This window comes from Danio aesculapii, chromosome 6 (assembly GCF_903798145.1).
Source record: "Danio aesculapii chromosome 6, fDanAes4.1, whole genome shotgun sequence".
Classification (NCBI taxonomy): domain Eukaryota; kingdom Metazoa; phylum Chordata; class Actinopteri; order Cypriniformes; family Danionidae; genus Danio; species Danio aesculapii.
The window spans coordinates 53,833,789-53,861,315 of NC_079440.1; the positions used below are offsets into that span (position 1 = coordinate 53,833,789).

Below are 27,527 nucleotides of genomic sequence, written 5' to 3' on the forward strand. Positions count from 1 at the left end.
GTCCCAGTTTCAGCTCATTAGTGAGCTCTACCTGAATCTCAAGGAAAGCAGGACACCAGTGACAGACAGTGGTTTGGCTCCATTATAGAAAGTGTATGACGAATAAAAGATATGTGATGTGTGGTGGTATGTGTGCGTGTGTTGTTAGGAAAAAGGGAATTTAGTTTTTATTATTTTTGTCTCTTTTCTTTTTCATTAAACAATTATATTTGTATTGCTTAAAGGTGATATATTAACTAAACTTTTTGAGTGGGATATGCCTTGCATACGAATGCAAAAGTAGATGAAGCTGATAGAAATGCAAAGGCCTGATGTCTAAAATTAACTTGAGCTCTGCAGCTAGCTTCCTGTGAGCAGAGATGCGTTGAAACTGAACACAGAATATGTGCAGTAGAGTTTCATGCTTTTATTGTTGTGCGTAGAAAAAGAGGACGTATGTATGGGTGCGGCCAATGGAGGACTGGGTGAATCACTGAAGTGATTGGCAAGTGACAAATTTCACTAAACTCCACCTGTTAATACCAACTGCCTATAAAAGTTGGAGTCAGAAATGAAAATTGTAGCGCACAATAAAGAAAACCCTCTTCTGAGCTTTTTTATTGAAACACGCATGAAATTGATGAATTATTCAGTTGGTCTCACACAACAATGTGTGGATATGCTTATAAGTAGGCCCACTCCGTCTATTTATTTATGTATTTGTGCAAATGTGTGTACATTTATATTTGTTCAGTTTTTAAATAACTTTTTGTAATATTATTAACTAATATGCAAATTGTTCATATGATTTATTTACACTACAATTTGTAAAGTAATATTTTCTGTCTTTAAGTAGATATATTGCTGTCGCCAGTGGCTTGCATGGTTCGGGATCTGTAGAGCTGCGCATCGATGGATTGGTCTTCAGTGTTTGGACTCTCAGTGGTGATTATTAAACCACACTGAACTGAGCTAAACTGAACTGAACTTTCAATTCAATTCAATTCACCTTATTTGTACAGCGCTTATTACAATGTAGATTGTGTCAAAGCAGCTTCACATAAAAGGTCACAGTAAATAGGAACAGTGTAGTTCAGTTTGTAGTGTTTAAGTTCAGTTCAGTTGAGCTCAGTTCAGTGTGGTTTAATAATCACTACTGAGAGTCCAAATATTGAAGAGCAAATCCAACGATGCGCAGCTCTACAGATCCCGAACCATGCAAGCCAGTGGCGACAGCGGAGAGGGAAAAAAAAAAACTTCACTAAGGCGGGAAGTGAAGAAAAAAAACCTTGAGAGAAACCAGGCTCAGTTGGGCACGACCATTTTAATTTCTCCGCTGCCAAACGTCTTGTGCAGAGCTGCAGTCTTGGTGGCGGAGGCTGGAAGCTGGCCTCAGCGAAGACTCGTCTGTCTCTGAACTTAAACTCTGAAAACTGAACTACACTGTTACAACTTACTATGACTCTATGTGAAGCTGCTTTGACACAATCTACATTGTAAACGTGCTATACAAATAAAGGTGAATTGATTTGAATATATTATATGAGAGACTGCTTTGTTTAGCAAATATGTGGATCTAATTGTATTTGCACTGTAACTATTAAATAATAGTTGAAAAGGTATTATTTTATTTCATGTATTTTTAGTTATAAGTTTTTAGTTATGATACTCCAAAATCATTCCGCATAAATCCGCAGATTTATAACAAAATTCTGCACAGAAATAGCAAAAAATGTCTGTAGATTCGTCCGGTCCTACTTATAAGAAACTTGCGGGTCAGTGAAACGGTTGCCACGTATTGCTATGCAGTTTAGGTGTTCTAATGCAGTGCATTGCGATGAATGCAGCTGCCAAGATGTTATGGATGTGTGATATTTGGTTGCTAGGACATTCTGATTTGTTTTTAATGCATTGCTATTCAGTTGCTAAGGGTGTTCTAGGTGTTTCTTAAGCAATCACATATATTCAGTTGTCAGGGTCTTGTGAATGGTTTGCTGCTGTTGCTATGCATTTTAAATTGTTCTGATTTGTTTTAAACACATTGTTTTATGTTTTACTAAATGTTGTTTTACATGTGTATTTAATGCATTAATGCAGTTACTAATAGGGACACGCTAATCATGTTTTTTTTTTGTCCCTCATGAGTCCGAGTCATTTGATTTCGAGAACCTACTGATAACGAACCCGTTCCAATGCTTTGGATAAAAAGCGTCTGCTAAATGACTAAATGTAAATGTACTTTTATTGGTGATTCCCAATACGAAATTTAATCATAAGCTTGGCAAGCAATTTTGGAGAATTTGATATTTCCATATTCAAGCAGAATGCCCAAGCATACTTCTTGAGAGGCTTTGGTAGTTTCCAAAGTGTTACTATGCAGTTTCTAAGGTACTTTAAGTGTTACTGTAAGTATACATACATATAAGCATTAATTTGACATTTCCATGCCGTTGTAAACTGTTTCCAGGATGCATGTGTGTGGTTAGGGTGTTCTATTTTGTTGATATGTGGTTGCTAAGGTGTTCTAAGTGTTTTCTTATGGTTTAAAGCATTTAAATCAATCCAGTTGTGAAGGTGTTGTAAGTTGTTGTCAAGTTGCTCATATGTCTTGATTGTTTTAACATATTAGGAAGTGGTTTCGCTCAGGTCTCTGTGGTGCTTTCTAATGGATTTCCATGCATTTCTATGCAGTTTCCAAGGTGTTGTATGTAACTGCTATGTTATTTCTTTGTGGTTTCTAGTTTATTCTGGGTGGTTTTAAGTTGCTGCTATGCAGTTGCTAATGTTTCATGGATGTATTCTTTTTTTATGTCAATATCTTATTATGATGTGCTGCAATTGCTTTATGGTTGCCAGGTCATTGCTCTGGTGGTCAGATTTGTTTTAACACTGTAATATACATTTCCCGGTGTGTTTCTGGCTTTATTGCATTGCTTTGCACTTGCCAAGGTGTTGGCAGGTCATTGCTATGTGGTTGCAGAGGTGTACTGGATTCCATTGTTACATGCTGACATTGAGCGCTCTGGACTAGCATTATTCAAATTCCTACACTAGCTATAACAGCCATATTGTTTACATGTAATAGAATCCATGTCCTTCTGAGTAAATATTGAAAAGGAAATACAAGATGTATGAGTGTGTGTGTTTCTGTATGCGTACAATGACACCCTCAGTCTGCTGGTGTATTTTAAAGAGGACACACTTCTGTGGGACTGTATTAGCATACCAATAAAGCTCCTGTGCTCTGGAGCGGAGGAGAAAAATTGAATCGGTAAGGACAAGGAAGATCAGTGCTGTCGACTGGAAGCAACTTCATTGGATCAGAAATGTGTGCTAGTGTGTGTATGTATTTAATAGATGGCTACCTGTGGAGAGATAGCATGAACACACTGATTATGCAGAGCAGCTTCACCTGGACAAGTAAAAAGGGGAAACAAGCACACAGACACAGAACACACACACACACATAGCCAAATCATCTACAATACAATAAAAACAATAGAAAAAAGGATAGTGAAAATTCTGCCATCAGCACACCTTAACCTTCACTCTCCTTTACTACACTGTAAAACCCAATAAGTTAAGATAACTCAAACCATTTAAGTAAACCGATTGCAACAAACCATTTAAGTTCAAAAACTAATCCTAATGAGTACTGTGAACTTAATTCATTTGAGTAAACGAAGCAATTTAAGCACAGTAAAACCCAATAAATGAAGAGAACTCAAACCAACTGAGTACTGTAAAACCCAATAAGTTAAGGCAACTCAAACCGCTTGAGGAAACCAATTGCTACAAACCATTTGAGTTCAAAAAACTAATCTATATGAGTACTGTGAACTTGCTCCATTTAAGCTGAAGTAATGAGGTATTTAATTAACTCATTACACTGTAAAACCAAATAGTCAACTTTATCAAATGAAATGAGTGTAGTTATCGCAAAATTGACTGAAAGTTAATTCGACTCATTTGAAAAGAGTGTAATTTTGATTTTGAACTCAGAGTAGAAGACAGTGAGTTAATTAAATACCTCATTACTTCAACTTAATGGAGTAAGTTCACAGTACTCATATAGATTCGTTTTTTAAATCAAATGGTTTGTATCAATCGGTTCAATCGGCTCAAAGGGTTTGAGTTTCCTTAACTTATTGGGTTTTACAGTACTCAGTTGGTTTGAGTTCTCTATATTTATTGGGTTTTACTGTGCTCAAATTGCTTTGTTTATTTAAATGGATTAAGTTCACAGTACTCATTAAGATTAGTTTTTGAACTTAAAGGGTTTGTTGCAATCGGTTTCCTCAAATGATTTCAGTTACCTTAACTTTTTGGGTTTTACAGTGTACCTTCAACACGGAGTTCAAAACTCTTTTCAAATGAGTAGAATTAATATTCAGTCTGTTTTGAGTTAACTACATTCATTTCATTTGATAAAGTTGATTGTTGCGGTTTCACAGTGTATAAGTGTTTTCTTTAGTACAATAAGATGTCGGTCAATCAGCCAAGCAATAACCAGTCAAAAATGTAATCCATCCATCCATTTATCTTCAAGGCTTTGTAAAGTTTTTGCAAAACTTTCCAAAGCAGTACAACTTTTTCATATATTGGTCACAGCATCCAGGATAAGCACAAATGCCATTTTGATGAACAACAGAAGACATGCGTCCACCCTGTCTGTGGAAAACAAATCACATCAGGAGCCACAGATATTAAATCTACACTAGTATATTAAAGATGAGGAAAACTCAAAAGAAAGCCATCGACATCCTGCATGGCTTGTTAATGAGTAAACAGCAAATGTTCATTTTGAGGTAACAAACATTTCATCCAAATGCATACATTGAACAGGAATTTAAAATGGATTCTGAATTTTAAAAAAAATTATTCACAATTTAGTGAAATGCCACTAGATGCTAAAATAAATACAATAACCAGCTCAATTAACCAAACATGCCTAGTTAGCCTAATTAACCTAGATGTTAAAAACTCATTCTTGGATTCTTGGTTGTTGCAATGTCTTTAGGATTTATTATTTCTCTGTGTTGAATCCTTGTATTTTATTGCATGTTTTATTCTCACGGTTACATTAAAAATAAAATATATTATTATTATTATTATTATTATTGTTGTTGTTGTTGTTGTTGTTGTTGTTGTTGTTGTTGTTGTTGTTGTTGTTGTTGTTGTTGTTGTTATTATTGTTGTTATTATTATTATTATTATTATTAATTTTAACGAAATGTGGTCAAAAAACTGAGCTATATCCAAACACACATGCTATGCCCCATGTGGTCCAAAACCTGACAGGTAGACAAATCTAAGCTTGTTTTTAATAAAACAAATGTAAATATGCATATAATAAATAATACAACTACTACTAATAATAACATTATATAAAAGCAAGTTGTCGTAAATAAACTGAAAAATTTTTGTAGTATTTTAGTCTTTAAATTCTTTTTCATTTGTAAAGATATTTGTGTATCGCTGTACATCCTGTGTGTATTAAGTGTAAGTGAGGCAGACAACTGACGCGCTCTGCACATGACTTTAGACCTGCTTTCAGCTGGTCAATTGCACAGTATATTTTAGTTTCTCAAAATAGCAACATGCCAACAATGTGCCTTAACACACCTCTTTACTAGACCAACACACCCAGGAGTCTACAAAGTGGCACAAATGGATTTGCTATTTAAACAACGTGGCGTAAAACGAGAAAATTGTGGTTGCGTTGGTCTGAAAACAGCAACACGTTGGAGCAAACACGTCTTGCGCCTTATTGCGCCGGGTGTATGATAGGGCCCTTAATGTTCAAACTATTTATAATGTTTAAAGTGGCTGAGAACAATAAATTTTCTTAATAGGAATTAATCTGCCTCGTTTTTGAACTGTACAGAAAAGCAGCTGCTTTACTGCGCCTACTACGCTACTGTATTTCAATACTGCTCATTATGGTGGTACTTGGAAAGACATTTTTTTCCGGGGTGGTACTTGATGAAAAAAAGCTTGAGAACCATTTAATTAGATTATAAACTTTACCATTTCACTGCAGTGCAGTAAGTGCACTGTTCTGTGCTTCTGAATGGCCATGTGTAAATTTCTGGTGTTTTTCGTCGAGTGCAAATAGCCAAATTGCACCGCAAATCTTGCATGTAGCGTGTTACAATGTAACCTGATCACCTAATGTTTATGTTTGTAATATTTCGATTTTTTCAAATTAATAACTACCTTGTGTGGAACTCTGAATCTGCGTCTCATTTCGAAGTCTGCTACTGTCCACCGGAGGTCACATTTTGGTCACGGGTGCATGCTTTTTAGAGCATTAATGGATATAATAAGCTGTTTTCCAACAAGGCAACCTGGGGTGCTGAAATATAATTGGCTAAAGTGGCATTGGGCGGGTTAAAAAAACCAAAACACAGCATTCTGGCAGGTAACAGACATTTTCAAAGCAGAATAGCTGGCTTCAGTAGTGTTTTTCAGATAAACAAGAATGTTCACTTGGCATGTTTCTTAAATATCTGCAAAGATATTATGGTATTTTTATGTTTTAGAGGAGTCAAAAGCTTACATACAGCACCTTTAAGGGTTTAAACTTCACCTTAAGCTGAATACTAGTGTGTTGCAAAATATTTAGTCAAATATGGTATACTATCACCATGACAAACACAAAAATAAATACATTTTTAGCAATTACCCATGAAATAATATTCTCTTTATTAAACAGCAGTTGGGAAATATTATAAAATATTATATATAAAAAATTACGAGGGCTAATAATTTTGACTTATGTATATGTATGTATACTGTTTATGTATACACGTTTATGTCAAAGAATAAAAACATCTATTAAAAAGTAGGTGGAGGAAAGGCGATTGTTTTCTGAAGAGAGAAAGAAGCCCCTCTGGATCTCCCCCACTGTGCCATCAATGACAATCCAGCTTCTTCATCACATAACCCTCACCTGGATCTCTCTCTCTCTCTCACACACACACACACTGACTTTATTCACCTGGCTCGCAGTCTTCCCTACTTCCTAGTGCTCTCTCATCTGCTCCCGTCATCTCATTATCTGTCACTTTATCAGATCAAGAGTGTCTCTGTCTCTCTGAGCGCCGCTCCACATGCCGCCCTACTGCGCTCATAATTACGCCCGAAAATTGTTCCCACCTATAGCCCTTGTCTTCTCTCCTGCTCCTCGACATCACTCTGCTGTGGAAATGTAACAATCTCAATTATCATTACAACTAACACCTTCACCCCCTCATAAATCATCTCAAATCATCCCAGTCGCTCCCCATTCCTCCTCAGAAAGCTCAACAATAACACACTCTCATTTTATACCTTCGCCATCCCTTTTTTTTTACATTTCTAATACTGACTTATAAAGGGTACTTAAGTGCTGTCTATTCACTCTGTAATTTATGCATGCAATTCAAAGCTGAATTTTCAGCAGCCGTTATATTGCAATCTTCGAGTCTCACTAATTTGGTGCACACAAAAAAAAGCTTCTTTTTTTTTTCAATTATAAAGCTGTGCTGTTTAAAGAGCCCCTATTTTGCATTTAAAAAGGTCATATTTTGGTTTAAGGGGTCTCCAACAACATGTTGATATGCGTGCAAGGTCAAAAAACACTTTCATTGTCTTATAATATGCGTTTATTTTTAAGTTTTAATTAAAGTTTTAACTAGAAAGATTTAGGCAACTAGTTCAACATTTTTGCATTTAATGACTCAAGTAATGAAATGAGGACTATTAGTTTTATATGGGATGACTATTCAGCACTCACAAGCTTAGTTAATTTTGACTGACATGACATAAGCAAATGATAATGTTATAAAGCAGCAGAGAGTTGTATGAAAGCAATTGATGCATGTTCAAAAGCATTAGCAACTTGTTGGAAGGAATGAGAAACTGCTGCTATGATGTGCACAAATGACTGGAACCGAATTGCTCCAAGAGCCAAAATTTAGGAGCACCCACCAACAATTATAATCACTGTTACTACAAGTTTTATATAAACAGATTTTTTGCATTTGAAATCAACACTTTACCCACTGACATGATGCAACACTCTTATTGTCATGATCACCAGCGATTTAACCACCAGAGATCGCTGGAAATCACTCGCATTCACAAGAACTACAAATCTGCCGGTTTATGGACTACAGATCCCAGTCATGCAACACACACACTCACCTGCTCCAAGTCACTATTGATTAAACACTCACACAGCTGAAGCTGCTCAGACTGATTACTTGGACTATAAGAACAGCACAAACCCACTATGCGGCTGAGTCTTGTTAGCTGTATAGTGACATTACAACGTGTTTCCTTTGTCTTGCTTTGCCTTGTTTTGATCCTCACCTAGTTTATCTGTTTATCACTGTCTGCTGCCTGCCTTCTGACCATCTTCCTGTTATTTTTACTACAACTCTGGATTGCCCTTATACATCTGTTTGCTCCTGTGTTGATCATTGCTTGCCTGACCATCCTGTTAATAAAACCCTGCATTTGGATCCTCACCTTCGTTGTCAGTGTTACATCCCTGTTACACTTATTCAGTTTTTAATGACTTGTTTAACATAGCAACCGACATAAATTAAAGAGTTAAAGATAAGGTATTTTGACATCATTATTGGGAAATAAACAGATTAATTAATAAAGACTTGCTGACTTACTGCATTGCATGTAAAGCAGGAAACAGGTTACTTCATCAAGATGATTTTTGTGAGTTATGAGTGTATTGATGTGCATGTAAATAAGTCCACTGTGTGTGTATCATCAACAACTCAACAAAACTGCCTCAACATCCTGCATGTAAATAATACACAAGCCTCAACATACTTTCATGTAATGTTCAAATAACTGTTATAATGAACATAATAAACATAAAAAGTAATTAGGTCAATTATTTCTTACAATAATCAAAGAACAAAACATACAAATAAATAAGCGCAAATCTACTTAATAGTCTGTAATGATCTCTTGAAGCTTGCAGTTATGAATTAGGCCGCTAAAACTAAACTTTGATTCTCCTTCAAAGTCTACCATAGCTAATATCTACAAATAAACCCTCTAGCAGAGTATTTAACCTCCAATAGCACGCTGCTTCAGCTTTTACAGCAAGAAAACCCTACGATCTTTAGCTGTAAAAGCCAAAGGAACAATCAGAGAGAGTGGCCACTTTACTCTAGTAATTGAGCTCCATTTGAAGAATGAGAGAAACGTATAAGAGCAACAATCAGAAAGAAGTAAATTACCGCTAAACTGTCTTAAAACCGGTCTATTCCATTACCTCAAAGTATGTACTGTACTGTATATAGACACTTACCAGCACATTTGGTGCGAGTGATGAGCGGTGGTCCAGGTGGTCCAGTGCCGCCTTCCCCGGGTCGGGTGAGAAGAACTTTAATCTCATACTCCACATCTGGATCCAAATGCCAGAGTTTGTAAGTTGGTGCATCCACCACGTGTGTCTCGGCCCAGTTTCCAGTGGTGGTGCGATACTCCACCTCTTTCAGGATGATGGGGCCGTCGCCAATGATGGAGTTGGCGTTCGGTTTGATCCACAAATAGGTGGCGCCAACTGCAAGAAGCTCAGGGGGAGCGATGGGTGTAGGGGGTGCTGAAGAAGAAGATAGAAATATGACAATTATAATTGACAATCCTTATTAAGCGGCTGTATGAAATAATCAATGCTGATTGGTCAGTTGCAACATTCCAAGGTAAGCTATACCGAGATAACAACTGCTAAAAAACACTGAAGGCTCATCAAGAATTTTGAATCACCTTTACCATCAGTGAATACATTCCACATACTAACTGTTTGGCGCCATCATTTGAATGTATAGTACACACATTTGTAAGCCTATATGCTTTATTTCGCCAGTTTTGTTTCTGTCAGCATTGAGTTATTAAGTGTTTGGCATCAACTCGTGAATGAATACTGCACAGGTTAGTGTATACTCCGTCAGGTGTTTTCGTCTCTGCCAGCTTTGCAGTTTTGACTGTTTGTAGCCATCTTTTGACTTCATTAGTTGACTTATTTTGACTTAATTATTAAATTACTTACAGCTACAAACAATGTTTGGTGTCTAATTTTTATGTTTTGTGACAAGTAGTTGTGTAGTAACAGGGATAAAGTACATCCAGGAGGTTGTTTTCATAGAATAAAGCTCTTCAGTCTTATACAACAACGCTCTACATTGTGTCGGGTTGCAGATAAGCCTGTTGGGTTTAATTCTGCGATGACCTCCTGGATGTACTCTATTCTTAACTTCACAATCAGCAAACCAATATTAGACCGGGATTTTATTATTAAGCTGCATTCAAGATATCCTGGTGTGTACTTGCAAATTCTTTGCTTATTTTAGGCATATAAATATATTAAAAGAAAAAATTCTGTTGGATTTCATATTTCTATTTTACTCACAAAAAATGCTGGGTTGTTTTAACCCAACATTAGGAGCATTTTTACAGTGCATTTACTTTACAAACAAAACAAAGACAATATAATAAATGTTTACCTAATGTATTATATATATATATATATATATTAATCATATACGCAGTGGCGCAGTAGGTAGTGCTGTCGCCTCACAGCAAGAAGGTTGCTGGTTCGAGCCTCGGCTGGGTCAGTTGACGTTTCTGTGTGGAGTTTGCATGTTCTCCCTGTGTTCGCGTTGCATTCCTCCGGATGCTCCGGTTTCCACCACAGTCCAAAGACATGTGGTGCAGGTGAATTGGGTAGGCTAAATTGTCCGCAGTGTATCGGTGTGAATTAGTGAGTGTGGATGTTTCCCAGAGATGGGTTGCGGCTGGAAGAGCATCAGCTGCGTAAAAAACGTGCTGGATAAGTTGTCGGTTCATGCCGCTGTGGCGACCCCGGGTTAATAAAGGGACTAAGCTGAAATGAAAATGAATGAATGAACCCAACATTTGGGTTTGTTCATATTTAACCCAACATTGTTACAACCCAGCATTTTTTTAGAGTGTATTTAAAACAAAACAAAGACCAACCGATGTGCAAACATTACATAATTAATGTTATTTTAGATTTTAGTTTATCCTACATCAATCCCAAACAATTAAAAAACTACCTTATATTTGGAATCTAATTCACCTTTTTAATATTACTCAGCTGAATTCTACAGTGATTAATAGGATGCAATTAACAATGTGCAAAGAATGCACACACTTGGATTGCACAGCAAAATTCAGGTGCAACTTATTTTGTGACAAATACAGTAATGAATTCACCATTACAACTATAATGATCAATCCATTCAGCTTCAATTTCTCAAAAACAAAATCTATCACAGGAACAAGTTGCGAGAAGCAATAAAATGGCTGCTGTAAAATTCTAAAGCAATCCTGGGGATGATAATTTTTCAGCAGATTTAAAAAGTTATTGAAAGAGCAATTAAGGGACGTAGCAAGTAATCTCTCTTCACTATTACACTGCATTCAGACATCATTTCACATTTGCTTTTGTAGTGCAAAATGGTGAGGGGGGAAAATGAAGGCTGGAATTACAGTGAAGCGTGCGGCCCAAGCTCTGGAGCTCATTAAGGGATATCAGACAGACTTGCTTGGCCGGCAGAATTGTTAGAATAAATGGAATGAAACGTTTCCTGGAATCCCAGTTGAGAAGGTGGGCTATAGCTTTTCCCTAAACACTTAGCTAAGCTCTCTCTCTCTCTCTCTCTCTCTCTCTCTTCTCCATGGCTTCTACCCACTCACATTAAATCCACTGGAGACAGCTTATGGCCTGCACTGCATTAACTTTCTGTCTCTTCCCTCTTTGTCTCAGCAGCGTTGAGCACCTCAGATTTACCCTCAAACCTGTGAAATGTAAACAATACTTCTTTCTTTCTTGCTTCACCGCATCTTGCTTAGCTTCTTTCCTTGCTTCTTCCTTCCTCTTTCTTAAATCCTTCTGCATTTGTTTTCTTTCTGTCTTCAATTCTGCTATACCTTCTTCCCACTCTTGAATTTTCCTTTTTCATTTTCTCCCCTTTTACTTACTTTCATCAGCTTTCTTACATTCACTCTAGTTCTTACATTCCCTCTAGTTTCATGTATTTTTCTTCCATTTTCCCTCTCTGTTTCCTCATTTATTTACATTTTGTTCTTTCATTGTCTAGTTATTCCTCCTCTCTCTTCTTTCATTTCCTTTATTCAATCTTTCCTCCAGTATTTATCCTTTTTCATTTTGTTCTTCTTTTTCTTAGTTACCTTTCTCCCTTTTTCTTCCATCATTCCTTCCATGTTTCTTTTCTATTTATCATTTTCTTTACTGCATCCTTTTTAATCATTGTCCTTCCTTTATTCATCTTTCTTTCTTTTTTCTTTCATTCTTTCTTTTCTTCCTTGTTCTTTCTTTCTGGTTTCTTTTCTTCATCCTTTATTCCCTTATCTATCTTTTTTCTGCTTTTCTTTCCTCTATCTCTTTTCATTTGTCTTCCTCCTTTTCTCTTTCTTCCAAACTTGCCTCCTTCCATGCTTCCTTCTGTCCTGCCACTTTTTACTTCTTCCTTGTTTTTCATCCTTTCTTCCATCTTTTTTTTTTTACTTTATCCTTTTCTCCATTCTTTCCCTTCCTTTATTTCCAATTTTCCTTTTCATACTTCCTTTACGTGTTCTTCCTTTCATGATTTTTCTTACTTCCTTTCTCCTATTCTTCATTTCCTTCCTTCCATACTTCCTTCTTTCCATTATATCCTTTTCTTCCTTCCTTCTTTCTTACTATTCATTTGCTACTTCCCTTTTCATACTTCCTATCTATGAGTTCTTACTTCTTTTATTTTTTCTTTTTTTACTTTCACCCTTTCTTGATGTCATTTCTTACATTCTTCCTTCCTTCCATCTAATACTCCTTCCTTCCTTCCTACTCTTCAGTTCTTATTTCCCTTTTCATACTTCCTGTTTATAAGTTCTTACTTCATTTTTCTTTATTCCTTTCTCCCTTTATTGATTTTATTCATTACATTCTTCCTTCCTTCCATCTTAGCCTTCTCATCCTTCTTTCCTTCCTTCTTTTTTACTCTTCATTTCCTACTTTCCTTTTCATACTTCCTCATCCCTCCTTTCTCCCTTTCTTTATTTATTCCCTACTTCCTTCCATCTATCTTATCCTTCTTTTAATTCCTTCCTTCTTTCTTACTCTTCATTTCCTGTTTCCCTTTTCATAATTCCTGTCTAATACTTCCTTCATTTTTTCTTCATTCCTTTCTCCCTTTCTTGATGTCATTCCTTACATTGTTCCTTCTTTCCCTTTCATCCTTCTTCATTCTCTTCCTTCCTTCATTCTTACTTTTCATTTCCTACTTCCCTTTTCATACTTCCTGTCTATGTGTTCTTCCTTCTTGAATGTTTTTTAACTTTTTTTCTCCTTTTCTTTATTTCCTTCCTTTTATTTTTCCTTTCATCTTATCCTTCTCTTTATTTTCTTCCTTTCTTCTTTCTTACTCTTCATTTCCTACTTTCCTTTACATAATTCCTGTCTATGTGTTCTTCCTTCCTTTCTTTCTTTCTTAATTTCCTTCCTTTCATACTTTCTTCCATTTTATCCTTCTCTTCCTTCTTTTCTTCTTTCTTACTCTTCAATTCCTACTTTACTTCCTATCTACGTGTTCTTCATTTCTTAATGTTTTTTTCCTTTCTTTCTCCCGTTCTTTATTTCCTTCCTTACATACTTCATTCCATCCTATCCTTTTTTCTTCCTTCCTTCTTTCTTACTCTTCATTTCCTATTTCCCCTTTCATACTTCCTGTCTACGTGTTCTTACTCCCTTTATTTCTTCATTCCTTTCTCCCTTTCTTGATTTCCTTCCTTCCTTCTTTCTTACTCTTCATTTCCTACTTTCATTTTCATTCTTCCTGTCCATGTGTCCCTCTTCCTTAATTTTTTTCCTTCCTTTCTTGCTTTCTTTATTTATTTCCTTCATTCTTCCCTCCATCTTATCCTTCTCTTCCTTCCTTCCTTCCTTCTTTCTCTTTCTTCTTTTTTTCTTACCCTTAATATCCAATTTCTCTTTTCATACTTCCTGTATGTGCTCTTACTTTCTTATTTTTTCATCATTCCTTTCTCCCTTTTTTATTTCATTCCTTACATTTATCTTCCCTTCCCATTTATCCTTCTTCATTCTCTTCCTTCCTTCTTTCTTACTCTTCATTTTCTATTCCCCCTTTCATACTTTCTGTATATGTGTTCTTCCTTCCTCAATGTCCCTTCATTCTCTTCCTTCCTTCCTTTTATCCATCCCACCCTCTTTCTTCCTCTTCATTTCATACTACCCTTTTCATACTTCCTGTCTACATGTTCTTGCTTCCCTAATGTTTTTCCTTCCTTTCTCCCTTTCTTTATTTCCTCCCTTTCATACTTCATTCCATCTTATCATTCTCTTCTGTCCTCCCTTCCTTCCTTCCTTCCTTCCTTCTTGCTCTTACAGACTTTGGTATTTCAATTAAATAAATTTTGAACACTAGCAACACCTTAGGAACTACATAAAGATGCCCTAAAGATCAGTAATAACCACTCATAGACCCTAAATAATGTTTTTAAGATTATTATTAACATTTTATTCTTAGTAACACAATTCTTACTATTAACAAACCATTAACTATGAGTTTTAGCTCACCAATTTGCTGTTTATTAGCATTTATTAGGACAATAATTGGGCTTAGGTATTTGATAGTATTATGGATGTAGAATAGGATCATGCAGAATATCTACTTAATAAACAATATCTTAATAATAAGCAGGTAATAAGCCTCTAGTTAATTGTGAGAATTGGTACCTAAACTAAAGTGTTACCAATGATGTTTTGACAAAAATGTAAAGATTCAATTCATATTCAACCCAAATTCATATCCTTAATGATATTATTGATACTTTGAATTCCAGTTTATTTTCTTTATTTTATTTCTTTATTCTTTCTTAGTTTCCATCTTCTAATCGTGGTCTTGGCACTCTCTCTCAGCAGGAGAAGAGGGCAGACAGACACTAATCCAGGGTTAGAGGTGAGTAGCGGTGCATGAAGGGTTCATCCGAGCATGGAAGAGCCACCCAGACCCGCTCTAATGAGAGGCTGCTGTCTCTACTGTGCCATGTAATCAACTGAGCCAGATTACCAAAGCCCATTTACCCACAGCTGATAACCACTGACTCCCCTCAGCTGCCCGGAAAGGATATGCTCTGGCTTGGAGAAGAGTTTAGACGTGACCTGTCAACCTCCGAAGCTTAAGAGCGTTTAGTGCTTGAAATGAAAATGAAGGTGGGGAAAAAAAAACGATAACAGGATGGAAGGAGGAATAATAAAAAGTAAACAGAGATTACCAACCAAAATAAATATAAGGGTAAGAGGAAAAAGTCTAGCTACAGTATACAGATATTCTGCTTTTTAGACTCCTTTAAAATAAGTCTACAAATGTAAAAAATAATATCCGCCAATTTTAAGGTTAACGTGATGTTTTCTGTTTTAATACGGCTGCAAATTGTATTATGGAAGTTTTTTCTCTGCTCTGTCGACTTTTGATGTTGAAAATTCAACACTGCGGTTTAACAAAGTGACTTTTATTGGCATTTTAGTAGTTTGAGACAAGATATTGTTTAAGTACTAATATAGAGAGAATTGAGTCTGTACAATAACAGAAAAGTTACTGGCAGTTTGTTACCAGGTTTCTGTACCATCATTTACAACACAAACACAGACTGTATATCACTTCAAACTAATGCAAATGTCAACAAGAGTCACTTTTCAACATCAGAAGCTTTGAGGAAAGATATAGGTCCAATAATGCAGTTCAAAAGCATAAAGTGAAAACTGAAATACCAGAAACTGTTTATTTACAAATATTTTTTACAGTGTACTGAATGTTACGGGCGACACGGTGGCGCAGTAGGTAGTGCTTTCACCTCACATCGAGAAGGTTGCTGGTTCGAGCCTCAGTTGAGTCGGTTGGCATTTCTGTGTGGAGTTTGTATGTTCTCCCTGCGTTCGCGTGGGTTTCCTCCGGGTGCTCCGGTTTCCCCCACAGTCCAAAGACATGCACTATATTTGTGAATTTTGGGTAGGCTAAAATTATCCATAGTGTATGTGTGTGAATGAGAGTGTCTCTGAAAGCATTTGAGAGTTTCCATGGGTATGTTTTGGATCATCGTCTTGCTGAAATGTCCACCGTGGTTTCATCTTCATCCCCCTGCTAATGTAGATGTTAGACTGAAGCAGCTAATATTAATTTACGATGATGAAGGGCAGAGGGTTGCTGAAGATCTATTGAGATATTTCAACTGCTGTCTGGGCCTTCCATGTCTTTCTACACCTTCCTTTCTTCATGTGTTCAATACTTTTTCCCTGCATCATTTCATTTTATTATGCATAACTTAATTTTTAAACTAATTCGATTTGTTTTCTTTGCCTATGTGGATTTCTTTGGTTGTTACCAACATCAGGGGAACATTTCAAGTCAACGGCATCTTTAGACATGTTTTTTTCTGAGAAAAAATGGTGACATGTTCAATACTTTCAATACTTAATATGTTCCTCGCTGTATGAGATTACTTACATTGTGATATGAGATTTTTTTTCTCATATGTCGCATCCCTACCCTACACATTTTGTTGGCTTACAACTAATATTCATGTAAAACTAAACCACAGGGGTTTGTTCAAATCCCTAAACATAAGAATGTAATAATATGCTTTAGAAAGCCTCAGTAATAATGCCTGCAAAACATGTCTTCAACAATTTAGTGCGGAATGAGATATTGCTCATGGACAATGTCTTATTTATCATATGAATGGACTCCAGCTTGTTGTTCATCAAGGTAGCTGTCACATCTAAATTGCAATTTTGAAATAGTGCCTTTGTTCGAGCCATTAATACACTTCCATCGTTTAATGCACTTTCAGCAGTCTGTATGTCAGCACATTGTCCTGGCGTGGGCATTTATGGTCCTGCAGTTGATAAACTCGGCGATTAGTGGAGTGGTTTTGGATTGAGCGTTTATGATTGCAGCTGTATTGAAATGAGCTTTGGATGATGCTGATGACTGGCTGAATCTTGATGATTGCTTGTTGATGATTGGTCGAGTGTTATTGTACTCGAGATGATTGACAAACTATTTCGAGCTCCCAGTTCTGATGATTAGCACGGTGGTTTGTGGCTACAGGGTACGTCAATAGAGAGAGCAACAGATGATCGTTATGGGAATGTTAAAACATCTGATTGCTATTAAATACTCTGTAGTACCATTCAGGTCACTTATTGCTAATACTACTATTGCTAATATGATGCAACTGTCTTAAAGGGATAGTTCACACAAAATAAAATGAAAATTCCGGCATCGTTGACTTAAAATAACTGGTGTGTGTGTGCGTGTGCGAACTATCCCCTTAACAAAAACATACAAAACAGTGTCATCACAATAAACACAATGAAAATTCTGTCATCATTTTACTCATCCTTGACTTGTTTCAAACTAGCTCGATTGGTTGTTTTGTTTGTTTTTGTGATATACTGACGAATATTGTAAACCTGTAACCATTGACTTCCATAGTATTTGTTTTACTACTGTGGATGTCAATGGTTACAGGTTTACAACATTCTTCTAAATATCTTATTTTGTGTTCAACAGAACAAAAAAAATGGTTTGGAACAAGTCGAAAGTGAGTTAAATAATGAAAGTTTTTTTGTTTTGTTTTTTTGTGTGAACTATCCCCTTAACAAAAACATACAAAATTGTGGCATCATGATAAACACAATGAAAATTCTGTCATTGTTTACTCAACCTTGACTTGTTTCAAACTAGCTAGATGTTATTTATTTGTTTCCCTGTTGAACACAAAGATATACTGACGAATACAGGAAAACTGTAACCATTGACTTTCATAGTATTTGTTTTCCTACAATGAATTTCAATGGTTACAGGTTTACAACATTCTTCAAAATATCTTCTGTTGTGATCAACAGAACAAAAAAAAATTAACTGGTTTGAAACAAGGTGAGTAAATGATGACAGAACTTTTGTGTGTGTGTGTGTGTGTGTGTGTGTGTGTGTGTGTGTGTGTGTGTGTGTGTGTGTGTGTGTGTGTGTGTGTGTGTGTGTGTGTGTGTATGTGAACTACCCCCTTAACAAAAAATACAAAATTGTGGCATCATGATAAACACATTGAAAATTCTGTCATCATTCACTCATCCTTAACTTGTTTCAAACTAGCTAGATCTTTTTTTTTTTTTTTTTGTCCTGTTGAACACAAAGATACACTGACGAATATTGGAAACCTGTAACCACTGACTTCCATAGTATTTGTTTTTCTACTGTGGATGTCAGTGGTTACAGGTTTACAACATTCTTCAAAATATCTTCTTTTGTGTTCATTAGAACAAAACAAAAAATAAATAAAACTGGTTTAAAATAAGTCAAAGGTGAGTAAATGATGACAGAATTATAATTTGTGCGTGAACTATCCCGTTAAAAAAACATACACAATTGTGGCATCATGATAAACACAATAAAAATTCTGATATCGTTTACTCATCCTTGACTTGTTTCAAACTAGATAGATGTAATTTATTTGTCCTGCTGAACACAAAGATAAACTGACGAATATAGGAAACCTGTAACCATTGACTTCCATAATATTAGTTTTCTTACTGTGGATGTCAGGTTTACAACATTCTTCTAAATATTGTCTTTTGTGTTCATTATGGGAATTTGTAGCTGTGAAACTGTCATCGTTTGCTCATCCTTGACTTGTATCAAACTAGCTAGATTTTTTTTTCCAGTTGAACACAAAAATATAGTAAGGAATATTGGAAACCTGTAACCATTGACTTCCATAGTATTTGCTTTCATAATGTGGATGTCAATGGTTACAGGTTTACAACATACTTCGAAATATCTTCTTTTGTGTTCAACAGATAAATAAAAAAATTAACTGGTTTGGAATCAGTCAAATGTGAGTAAATTATGGCAGAATTTTTATTTCTGCGTGAACTATCCCTTTAACGAAGACATACAAAACTGTGGCATCATGATAAACAGCTATAATAACTGAAATCATAGCAAAAGTTTGTATCTAAAAGTGCTGACAAAACAAAATATAAGAATGACACAAAAGCTCACCTACTTCTCAAGTTCTCCAGTTTTGATGTCAATATGTTCTTTCAAAAGTATGATATGCAAAATATGAAGTAAAAATAAAAATACTAAGGAAATGCGGAAAGCTCAGACAGAGCTACGCAGTATGGATACAGATAACAAAAGGAGCATTACCCGTTCACCGGGGGTCCCTTTCACTCCAGGAAAACCCATTTCCCACAGACATAAGAGGTTTCATGCAAACACTGTTTACTATTTCAGATGTTGAAGTTCATGAGCACAATCCTATGTGCTTTCACTCATCTTCTCTTATCAAACTCTCTTGATACCTGAAGCTCATTTCCATTTCCACTAAAACTCTGCCATGCACTACATTCAGGAATATTAGCAGCATGTGTGTATCCATGCGACTGACCGCCCTTGTAATTTTATCCTTTATCACCTGATGTCCGCAGGTAGGTTTTAAAACCAGCTGGATTTGCGAGAAATCTCCAGAAATCCCACCCTGCTATCTGATCAAAGCCCACGGGGTCTATCTGATAGCGGAGCTAGGGGAGAGAGAGAGAGATGAGCTCCACCGTCAAATGGGAATTTGTAGCTGTGAAACAACAATAATTGCAATCTGGGTTTCACCTGTTGGAACAACCGGTTCAACAGAGACCAAGAAAAACGATAGAGAGGATCAGGCTACAGTATGAGAAAGTTCAATTTAATCTATAAACTAAGAGTTTCTTAACAGCTGTCATTCAACTGATGCAAAAACTGATGGATTTTGTCTTCTGTTCATATTCAAACAACTATTACAAATGGAATAGTTTTGTGAAATAGTACAGCAGGGTTTTTGCAGGTTTCATTTAGTCAAATTTAAGACTTTATAAGACTGTTTTGGCTTAAGTTTTAGACTTATACAGGGCTAAACACTAAGGATTTTTTCTAATGGCCTGGTTCCTTCTGTAAATAGTTTTTGTATTAATGTAAAGTGATGTGTTGCTTTAGTTTTTCCCTGATTAGGGAATTTATTTTGGAGAATTTGCTGTAAAATCTCTAAAAGCGATTGTGGATAGAATCTCTTTGCAATAAGTGAAGTTTATTTATAAACTATTTTCGAAAGGATCACATGATTATGACTGAACACGGCTCGTTCTGCATTAACTATGTATGATTCACCAATCAGACGATTCCTAACCCACTATAAAGAGCCAGGGTTTCTCACTACTGTCATATTCAATTTGAAGAATCCCCCTTCCATACCTACTCCTCCACCTTTGCCTTCATAGGGTGGCACGGTGGCCCAGTGATTAACACTGTTGCCTCACAGCAAGAACGTCACTGGTTCTAGTCCTTTAACAGGCCGGCTGTCGTTTCTGTGGAAAGTTAGCATGTTCTTCCCGTGCTCGCGTGGGTTTCCCCCGGGTTCTCTGGTTTCCTCCCACATTCCAAAAACATGCACTATAAGTGAATTGATCAATTTAAATTCAGCACTACAGTCAAACTCTCATCCAGCAGCAAATTTCTTCAAAGCAATCATTTTCTGTTATCAGCTCTTGTCAAAAAAGGGGGAGTTCTCAAGACCTACCCGAGCTCAGAGCTCCCCTCTCAACCTGCAAACGGGAGGGAGCTGAGGGTGGTGGGTGTCGTGTATGAAAGTGAAGATGGCTGGGGAGTCGCGGGAAAAAGTGAAGAGCGGGCGGGGGGTGGTGCATGTGAGGAAGGGGATCGGTAAAATGAGGTGCCAGATCAAATTTCCGAGGTGCTGGAACCAGCTTGTTCTGGCAAAAATTAAGCCCTGCTATTATCAATGTTGAAAACAGTTATGCTCCTTAATTTCATTTTGGAAACATGTAATTATTTTTTTCAAGGTTGTTTGATAAAAAAGAGATTACTAGTGTTCTTATATATAAGAACATAATATAAATATATTAAGTATATATATAAGTATATATATACATATATATATATATATATATATATATATATATATATATATATATATATATATATATATATATATATATATATATATATATATATATATATATATATATATACATAAGTATTTTTCACCCAAAAATAAAGATTCTGACATCATTTAATCTAATTACAAACCTATTTGACTTTCTTTCTTCTGTTGAACACAATAGAAGACATTTTAAAACCTCTTAGCTAGCATCAGGACGTGGATGCACGGGCCGTTGTTATTGCACATGTCAGTGTTTACGAATAGATTACATCAAAAAGAACACGAGTAATCTTGACAAACTATACATCAGTCTAAAGCTAAAACCCTCAAGCAGCCATTGAAGCTAGTTGTTTTTCAATGGGAAGCTTATAAAGATTGTATTTGTAAAATTTGTGTAAGTTGTGCAGAAAACGCATAAATATGGAGTAAATTTTATCGTAATAACCAGACACACATACATTCATTGCTGTACATCACGGTTTATTTTGAAAGGTAAGAATCCTCAGAACAACATCCCATCAAACACATTTAGTCCAACCACACAATAGTGTTGAATTATGGATGGTTATTTGTTTGTTATTGTCACAGTTTCTGCCTGAGACCTATTGTTTACGTCGTTTACCATGTTACTTAGGTGTGAAAACAGTGTCTTTGAAGTCACAGCTTACAGTGTTACAAGTAAAATGAGACCACTAACTGAATAAAAAGTTAGTTATAGTGACTAAAATCTAAACAAAGCAATCGAGTGTTTTGACATTCTACATATGCTATCTGTCAGTCAGGTTTAGCCAGTAGCTTAACATCTAGTTTGATGGAAACTTTGGTGGAACGTTGGAAACCGATAACCACTGACTTCCATTGTATTTGTATTTCTTACTTTGAAAGTCAATGATTACTGGTTTTCAGCTTTCTTCAAAATGACTTATTTGTGTTTATTAGAACCAGGAAGGTAAGGAACCAGTTGAGAACCATTCCTTTTTGGTTGAACTATCCCTTTACCTAACATCGTACTGACAGCAAACAGTAGTTCATATTGCACCGTAAACATAAAAACAATACAAGCCGCTGCTACAAGTTATATCATCCAGCTCTAATACAAAAACACACACACACACAAACCATAAACCCAAACCAGACTTCACTTCAGGCTCTTCCATATTAAAATGAATTCACACTCTTATGCTTGAGAAACAACATCGTACAACCAAAAATAGCACACATATCAACGAAACGCCTATTCAGCGACATCCTCAGTTTAAGAATTGCATCACATTACGCCAAAAAAATCACAGCGGCGCCACAGAACAATTGCGAAACTCTCAATAGGCCTAGTAAGCTCTCTGCACACCTACACGTCAGATCCTACATCCTCCATACCTGCAGCCTCATGGGAAAATAAGACACTTCTGAGTGACTTGCACAGTTGTTTCGACTCATTCGCTTTATTGTTCGGATCAATCCCTGAAAGAATAGCTCAGGGGAACCAGATGAGAGACGCCAGGAGAGATGCAGTCTGTGCCTTTGACCTGACCCTTATCCCTTGATGCCGTCTTTCTTTGGAGGCTTGATACTTTTTTGTCGAGCCGACGAAGTACATCTCTACCTTCCATCTAAAAACTAATTCCACTTCTATTTTTTTATTTATTTTTTTTTTGTCGTGCATCAGTGTCTAAAGGTTTCCTTTGGATGCCCTTGCAGAACGCTTTAATCAAAACAGCGCATTGAGAATTGTGGAAGAGCAGGGAACAAGAGAAACACAGAGGAGGAGCGCTGTAAACATACGAGCGCGGGAAGAACAGCGTGAGGGGAGTGAAGGCTCTTCAAACCCTCTTTCTGAAGAAGCACATTCAGCTCTGGACAAATAAAAAGCAATGCACGGGGAAAGGATGACAAGAGAGGGAGAGAGCGAAAATAAGGGGGGGAGAAGGCATCTTTCGCTAGAATGAATTCACAAACCTGGTGCTGTTCAAAGGCGGCGTGCTGAGGACACCTGTGCATAAAATTCTCATTTCTGCTCCAAAAACATCTCTGGACTCAGTGAGACGTAAAACACACAAACACACACACACACATGTTGGTTGTTGTGGTTTATGAGGACTCTCTGTAAGTGTAATGTATTTTTTATTATTCATTCATTTATTTTCCTTCGCCTTACTCCCTTATTTGTCAGGGGTAGCCACAGTGGAATGAACTGCCAACTATTCCAGCATATGTTTTACCCAGCGGATGCCCTTTCAGTTGCAACCCAATACTGGTAAACACCAATAGTCATTCATTCACACACACACACTCATACACTACGGCCAATTTTGTTTACCCAATTCACTTACACCACATGCTTTTGGACTGTGGGGGAAACCGGAGCACCCAGAAAAAACCCACAAGAACACGGGGAGAACATGCAAACAACAAACTAGCCCAGCAGAGACCTTCTTGCTGTGTGGCGACAGTGCTAACCATTGAGCCACCGTGCTCACCCTAATATATATTATATATACTATTATGTCCTCCGTAAACCCTACACAGGAAAAGGCATGTCCTTATTAGCCACCGTAACAGAGAACAACTATAGCCAGATGATACTAGTTTTACTGGGGGACGTTAGAGAAATCTCTGTTTCACCGATGTACATTGTGATACCAACTGTTTTTCAGCAAACTCAGTGGTCTGATGAGAAATCAAATCCCGCCCGAATGTGAATGTCTGTGATTACCGAAAAAACTAAATATATAAACTCATAAGTGAAGTTTTCTAAACTAATTTCGAGAGGAGCACATGATATGATTGATCGTGGCTGGTCCCTCATCCGTAATCAGAGATAATCCAATTAGATTGATCTAAGCCTACAATAAATAGACCAACTTCACCCTACTGCCTTATCAATGTTTTCGAAAGAATCCCCTCTTCCACCCTGTCTCCTCCTTTTCCTCTTTTACCAGAGGGAGCTCTCGAGACCTACCTGATCTCGGACCCCCTTCATGCTAAATGACCAGGCGAGAGCCCTGGGCTGAATTATATCTGAGCTCAGGGTTCTCTCCAAGGACAACATGCCAAACCTGCTAATAGTGTCAAGCAATAAGTGTGAACTCTAGAATTGCTTTTAATTACATTAGAGATAATGACAACCCTATATGAGGACTTGAAGAGATGATGACAACCCTCTAAGGACTTCATGGACAACACAATATCTTACTGGTGCAGTAGGCGATCTGCTTAAATGCTAACCGGTTAGTATAATATCTTTCAAAAACAATCTCTCCACTGCCGTCCAAAGCCACACCTCCTGAAATCGTGAACGTGCACATTAAAGATGACAGAGACCCACTAGATCAGGGATAACCAAACTTGCTCCTGGAGGTCGGGTGTCTGCAGATTTTAGCTCCAACCCTAATCAAACACACCTGAACAAGCTAATCAAGGTCTTACTAGGTATCCTTGAAACACCCAGGCAGGTTGGAGCTAAACCCTGCAGGGCACCGAACCTCCAGGAACGAGATTGGTGACCCCTGCCCTAGATCATGTCATTCGCCCGTTAGAAAACTTTATAGTACTTTATAATACTACAGTTGCCAATAAAAAGCTGTATTATATCTAGCACGTTTTCAGTTGTGTAGTTAGCAAGCAAAGCTTGTCATAATGTGCAATATGTCATGCATGCAAGGATCGCTGGTCTCACTCTTCCACATGTTTTGTCCTAAAGCGACAACTGTATGCTTAGTGTTTGGCTGGCGGGGTGCTGGAATTACACTTATTACTAAGCCATACTTACATGCTATTTCAGAGTGAATATTCAGAATGGCATAGTAAACAATATAGGGAGCACGTCACAGGTTGTCAGTGTTCAAAAATGAACCAATGTGATATGAAAACCAACTTCAGCTCAGTAAAGCAGGCTTGGCGTAATAGCGATACTTACTGATTTTTTGTTGTTAAACTAAATAAAATCTACATTATCGATGCTGTAAAAGGTCCCTTATGAAATTTAAAATAGTCACATCGATCTTTCTCCAGAATATTTCAGTTGCTGAACAACACTTCTGTGCATATAACCCATTTGGTACATCAAAATCAACCAAAGATTTGCATGACTAAAATAGTTTTAAAACATAACATTACCTATCTAAAAAAATACTTCAGCCATGGTGTCGTCCTTCCTCCAACGTGCAAAACTAATTCCAATATTGATTCAGGATTTTAAAATGTTTTGAATCAGCATTTGTCTTTAACGCTGTCACTCGTGTCCACGTGACCGTGGCCCACGTGAACACGCAAACGGCGGATCTGCGTGAACAGAGGTGTGCAGTTTCACAAATATACATTTGCTGACAGACAGCTTGGGCTACTTATCAGCATTATAGGAATTATCTGAGAATATTTAATTGAATATACATTTTTTACACTTATGCCTTACCCAGAATATAAAAACACATATAAATACATTTAGATCATTTACTTTAATCATTACTAGTGGAATGTGAAGAGACTTTCAACCAGCACAACAAACAAAAAGTTTCTGAAGACAATCACCTACTGCACCTTTAAGCAATACACAAGCACACTTCATTGAAAATGTATAATACACATAGATATCCACTTTTTGAAAAAGACATTATATATACTACAGGTTAACTATGTATGTATACTGCCCACCCTATACACAACACCTTAACATTCTCATTTTTATGCTAATGTAATAGCATGCACCTTTGGAACAAGCTGCTTTGGAACAATAATTATTGTGAAAGGCACGGTAAAATTATTGTGAAAGGCGCAGTCTTTTTTTGAACAGAAATGACACAGGTTTCTCCCAAAATATAATACGACTGTATGTACAAGCAGAATCATTGTGGAAAAAATAAATAAATATATAAATATTTAGCTTTAATTTTTCATTTGAACAAAAGCTTTAAGAAAGAATTTACCAGGGGTAGGAATAATTTATTAAGACTGAATATATTAAGGGACACATTACATAATTAATTAGATTCAATTAAGTTAGATTTGACTTGCTCAACACTAATCATAGCATGGTTTTGTAGGAATTGTATTCAAGCACTACAAATTATCCTCATTCTTTCATCCAATGATATCATTGTGCTCCCAATTTTGAGATAGAGCCTGAATACACCCCCATACATAATAATTGAATGATTATAAGTGTATTTTTCCCCTATATTTCTCTTCCATCTCAAACTAGCTTCCTTTGTGTGGATAACTAGGTAGTCGGTTCACTATATTTTGGAACATTACTGTACTCCTATGAGATGGAGATTCTGTGAAAGAGCTGTGTGTGTATCCAAATGCATATATGCAGCACATACTTTGAAGTGGCAGTACTTGGAGAGCAGTGCATCAAGAGGCTATACGGGATCCAAACTAAATAAATAAATATTCACACAGACAAATAAAGTGGCTGCGAGTGTTTGAAGTGCTAACTCCTCGGCTCCTGCTTATCTGGGCTGTAGTATTACTGCACTCTAATCCATCTCTGTAGTGAAGCCCCGCTCGCAGGCAGACAGTCTGCGGACACACACACACATACACTTTCGAAATCCTTCACTAATACTGCTTTCTGTCTGTGTGGAGATAACAGTGCACACATAAACACCTCTCGCAGAAAACACACACAGAGCAGCCATGTTGGCAGACAGACAGGTGTGTGTTACCAAAACTGTGTTGAAACTCTACACGCTCAAGCTGCAGACTCTGAGTATTTCTATCCAATGCGCTCAAACCACAAACAACCTTCCGAAGACTAGTGAGTGGCCTATTTGCTGTAGGCTACAGTCTGGTTTATACTCGATGTGTCCCATAGATCGCTTGAGTGCGAATGAGGCGAATGTGACGTCATTGCTGTGTTCGAGGAGGTTTGCTTTGGGTGCATGCGACATGATTCCGGCTGGCAGATCGCACAATTTTTTTTTGAGACTTGAGCAGTTCGCACAGTACCGCATTTGATTTGAGTTGAATATGAATCACTTTAAAGAGATTTTGTCTGAAACAGGTACGCCTGTAAAGGCATCTTCATGATCCGTCCATGCATGATCATAGGGATAATCAGATGACCAATAATTATTGGCTACAAATTGCAACATCAGTGGGAAAGGAGGAAAGTTTTTGTTAAAATGATTGGAAAAATCTGAGGAGATAAGTTGGTTAAAGCCAAAAGAGGCCATGGCAAGAGTAGAGACCCAGGTACACAATTACAGAATATGTTTTCCACCAGTCATAGATATTACACTGATGTATATGTTACAATTTTGAATTTAAAAAAATGTAATATTTACAATGGTATAATTAAGGAACAAATTATTTCTTTGAAATCTGCAAAGAAATATTTGAACCTATCGGTTTACAATATACTGATATTTCTAGGCTTTATTGGTGATAAGGGTCAGGAATGTTGGACCTTTATTGCCTTTTTAGCATAGGTAGAGGACAGAAACTAGACAGTAAATGTGTCAATTGTGGAGTGGGCTAAATCGAAA

The 27,527-nt window shown here is 36.8% G+C and overlaps 1 protein-coding gene across 1 annotated transcript in view; it reads right to left on the reverse strand.

Moving 5' to 3' along the window:
* ptprt (protein tyrosine phosphatase receptor type T) overlaps positions 1-27,527 on the reverse strand; it is a 535,469-nt gene that overhangs the window by 307,290 nt on the left and 200,652 nt on the right. The window contains exon 7 of the mRNA XM_056460746.1: positions 9,305-9,598. Coding sequence (XP_056316721.1) covers positions 9,305-9,598 — 294 coding nt within the window. The remainder of the gene's footprint in view (positions 1-9,304; positions 9,599-27,527) is intronic.